Source organism: Oryx dammah, unplaced genomic scaffold (assembly GCF_014754425.2).
Source record: "Oryx dammah isolate SB20612 unplaced genomic scaffold, SCBI_Odam_1.1 HiC_scaffold_20, whole genome shotgun sequence".
In the NCBI taxonomy this organism is placed as follows: Eukaryota; Metazoa; Chordata; class Mammalia; order Artiodactyla; family Bovidae; genus Oryx; species Oryx dammah.
The window spans coordinates 66,294,437-66,298,555 of NW_024070204.1; the positions used below are offsets into that span (position 1 = coordinate 66,294,437).

Below are 4,119 nucleotides of genomic sequence, written 5' to 3' on the forward strand. Positions count from 1 at the left end.
CCTCCTATTCTGTTTCACCCTCCCTTTCCTATTCTGTTTCAGGTGCTAAGGAACATTTCCTCAAATCCCAGATCTACCCAACCCGGCCTAAAGGTCGGATTCGGAGAACAATCGCGTTCTTTCTTATGCTTGCATCCTAGTAGGATTTTCAGGCTAACGCTAAGGACGAATCTTAGGCTGCAGGAGCGACAGGAGTCTTCCAAATGTGTCGCGGCCCCTTTAAAAAGCTCAGCGGGATTTTTTTTTTTTTTTTTTTGAGCCGTATGACTATATTAGGTGACACGAAAGTGCTCATCGCTCCTGTCAACGAGGCCCCCGGCCCAATGGCAGGCTGAGTCCCCCTCCTCCGGCCTGGTCCCGCCTCTCCTGCCCCTTGCGCCCCGCACTACCTGCCGCCTGGCCACATCCCGAGCTGGAAGGCGGGTGCGCGGGCGCGCGGCGGGCACCATGCAGGGAGGCTGCCAGGGGCCGTGGGCAGCGCCGCTCGCTGCCGCCCACCTGGCGCTGTGATTCGCGCGCCGCCACCATGTTCCCCAGCCCCGCGCTCACGCCCACGCCGTTCTCGGTCAAAGACATCCTGAACCTGGAGCAGCAGCAGCGCAGCCTGGCCGCCGGGGAGCTCTCGGCGCGCCTGGAGGCCACTCTGGCGCCCGCCTCCTGCATGCTGGCCGCCTTCAAGCCCGAGGCCTACGCGGGGCCAGAGGCCGCGGCGCCCGGCTTCCCGGAGCTGCGCGCAGAGCTGGGCCCCGCGCCCTCGCCCGCCAAGTGCGCGCCCGCCTTCTCAGCCGCCCCCGCCTTCTATCCGCGTGCCTATGGCGACCCCGACCCTGCCAAGGACCATCGAGCCGATAAGAAAGGTGAGGAGAAGACCCAAGCTCCTTCACTTCCCTGGGACAGCTTTCGTCCCCAAACCTCGCGGCCCAGAAACTCTGGCGTGAGTATAGAAGAGGCGAGTGCCTGGGCGGATGGTGGAGCAAAGGGGGCTCCGAATGTGAGAAGTGAGGTTGTTGCCAGGGCCCCTGGGCGTCCAGTCGGAGGTTTAGAGGAAATGTTGGATCGTGGTTATCAGAAACAGGAGAGGAAAAAAGGGAAAATATTTATATATTTTTTCCGGCCTAACAAAGCCCCAGGCGCAGCAGCCCTGCTCCTGGATCTGTTATGAAGTTGAAGTTGAGCGATCTGTTTGTGGTGGACACAGCGAGAAAGATTCTCTCTATTTTTTTAAAGGTCTTCTTGAGGATCTGACCAAAACCGCTGCAATTAAATTTCTGCACACCAGAAGTAATTTTACGCACAATTGGAGGAGGTCCAAGACCTTCTCTAGCCCACCCGTTTACCCGGGGTTTCTGGGGTCTTTCCTCTTTTGTGCAAGGAGAGTGGCATCATTGAAAACAAGGATCTTGAATTTTAAAAAATGGGATACCTCAGACTCAAGAATAATTTTAGCAGCTTTCTTTTTCCATAACAATTTCCTCACGCGGCCAGAGCCTAGAGGGTCTTTCCTGGAAATAGAAAGTGTCTCGCGACGAAAGGCGTGTAGCAATGGAAGAGATGACTGGGGGAGGTGGTCGTATCCCCTCTCACATCCCGAGGTCGGGGGGGGAGGCTGGCCGGGCAGTAAAGAATGCGCGACGGGAAGACGGTAGCCCAACGCCGGGTTGGCAAGAACCCGGGGGCTGGGGGCGCGCGTGTAGGGCCGCTGTGAGCCCACAAAGGGTCTTGTGAACCTAGAAAGATTTGTCTAGTAGCAGAGGGAAAGTCCCGAAACAGCTGCCGGCAGTCACTGCGGCTTGAATTGGTCCATACGGATTCGAATCCAATTCGATTTCGAGGCAGGTTCCAAGGCAGCCTGCCCACCCAACTGCTTTTTGGGCGCTGCACAATTCTCACAGTATTTGAACGGGAGCCTTCGATAGATCACCGAAGCAACTGCCTATTGACGTTCTGTTTCTTCGGTTGCCCTAATTTTGAGACAGTGTGACCAATTCTAGGGTGAGGCCTAGGTCTCCTTCCTTTAACTTCGCAAACCAAAGTCTTCCTAATCTCATTCACTCCAGCGCACCACTGAGCTTTATTTTCTTTGCCGCCTATCTTGTCACTGTCCATCTGTCTCACCAGAATGTGACCTACCCGAGAACAGAGACCTCTCGTTCTCCGGTGCCCACAGCCGTGCCCGGCACATAGTAGGCAATCAACAAAAGCTGGCTGTCGAGCGGAAGCCCAGTGTACCGTACAGTCTGCCGCAGCCAAGCTACAGGCTCCAGGCGGGACAGGGGTGGCGGCCATGGGCCCATCACCCGGCGAGAGCTCCGGAGGGCTGGGTGGCCGTGACACAGCGTCTCTCTGCTTTTCTGTTCCCCGCTCAGAGCTGTGCGCACTGCAGAAGGCGGTGGAACTGGAGAAGCCAGAGTCGGACAGCGCCGAGCGACCCCGCGCGCGACGGCGGAGGAAGCCGCGCGTGCTCTTCTCGCAGGCGCAGGTCTACGAGCTGGAGCGGCGCTTCAAGCAGCAGCGGTACCTGTCGGCTCCCGAGCGCGACCAGCTGGCCAGCGTGCTGAAGCTCACGTCCACGCAGGTCAAGATCTGGTTCCAGAACCGGCGCTACAAGTGCAAGCGGCAACGGCAAGACCAGACTCTGGAGCTGGTGGGGCTGCCGCCGCCGCCGCCACCGCCGGCCCGCAGGATCGCGGTGCCAGTGCTGGTGCGCGATGGCAAGCCTTGCCTAGGGGACTCGGCGCCCTACGCGCCAGCCTACGGCGTGGGCCTCAACGCCTACGGCTACAACGCCTACCCTGCCTACCCCGGCTACGGGGGCGCGGCTTGCAGCCCCGGCTACAGCTGCACCGCTGCTTACCCGGCCGGGCCGCCTCCGACGCAGACGGCCACGGCCGCCGCCAACAACAACTTCGTGAACTTCGGCGTCGGGGACTTGAACGCGGTGCAGAGCTCTGGGATTCCGCAGGGCAACTCGGGAGTGTCCACGCTGCACGGCATCCGAGCCTGGTAGAGAAGGGACCGGTCTCGGAGGCCTCCGACCGATCCCACCTCTCGAGGGACACTGACTAAAGAGGGGAGAGGGAGGGCTCCCGACACGATCCTGCGATCCCTCGGATGTCACACGCACTCCCACGGAGGCTTCGGAGCTTTTCCCGCCCCGTGCGCCTTTGTCCCCCGAAAGGGAGAGTTTGTGGCCAGGTTTACACAGCTTGTGGTGAGTGAAACGGCAGCCTGGTGCCTAGCTGTGGCCCCAGGAGTGCCCTCCGAGCGCCCAGGAGCATCCCTAACCGGCCGAACACCAGCCCATTGGGACTGGGAGCCCGGGAGCTGCAGCCTCCTAACGGCCGCCTTTCCCCATGCCTGGGCCGGGCGCCCGGGCCCTTGCTGCCTTGCGGCTGCCCCTCCACCCCCACCCGTATTTATGTTTTTACCTGTTTCTGTAAGAAATGAGAATCTCCTTTCCATTAAAGAGAGTGCGCTGATCCGGCCGTGTGCTTCTTTCAGCTTGCCATTTTTCAGAAACTGAATTTTGGAGGGCAGAGGCAGCCAACCTTGAGTTGTAGAGATAGGTATTCACTGAGCACATTGATGTTGATATAAATAAAGGCTCTCCTGTGCTGGGTCCTGTGTTAGGTACTTTCTGGGGTTGCTCATGTCATCCTCAGTAACTCTGGAAAGGGAAGTTCTGTTTTAAAGGTTAGCAGACTGAGGTCTGGAGAGGTCTAGTGACTTGTGTGGGAACAAATAGCCAGTGCGGGAGAACTGAGATTCGATTCTGGGTCTCATTACAGAGACTGAGGACACCGGCCCAGAGGTTCCAACCTCACCTCCTTAAACTCTACTGCTCCTGGCGCTGTTTAAGTTAGGGGGCATTAAATGGAGAGTAAAAGCGCCTGAGTCCTGTGAGATTGCAGGGCACCCGAACTCATCCTTCTGAGAATAACGCTGCCTGCAGTCCATTTTATAGATGGAAAAACCCAGAACCAAAGCCCTTGTCAAGGTTCTCCAAATGCCCCAGACCAGTGATACTCAGATACGCCAAATGGAAGTGCCCCCATGGGTCCTGTGATCTGGCCTCACTGCTGCTCTGCTGGGTAGAGAGCAGAGCCTGGACCACAAAGA

At 58.4% G+C, this 4,119-nt stretch overlaps 1 protein-coding gene across 1 annotated transcript; it reads left to right on the forward strand.

Moving 5' to 3' along the window:
• The first annotated feature begins 526 nt into the window (after positions 1-526).
• Positions 527-3,473, forward strand: NKX2-5 (NK2 homeobox 5). The gene is made up of 2 exons (XM_040262735.1): positions 527-857; positions 2,367-3,473. Exons 1-2 carry the CDS (start codon positions 527-529, stop codon positions 3,005-3,007), a joined length of 972 nt encoding a protein of 323 aa, XP_040118669.1. The 3' UTR covers positions 3,008-3,473.
• The last annotated feature ends 646 nt before the right edge of the window (positions 3,474-4,119 follow it).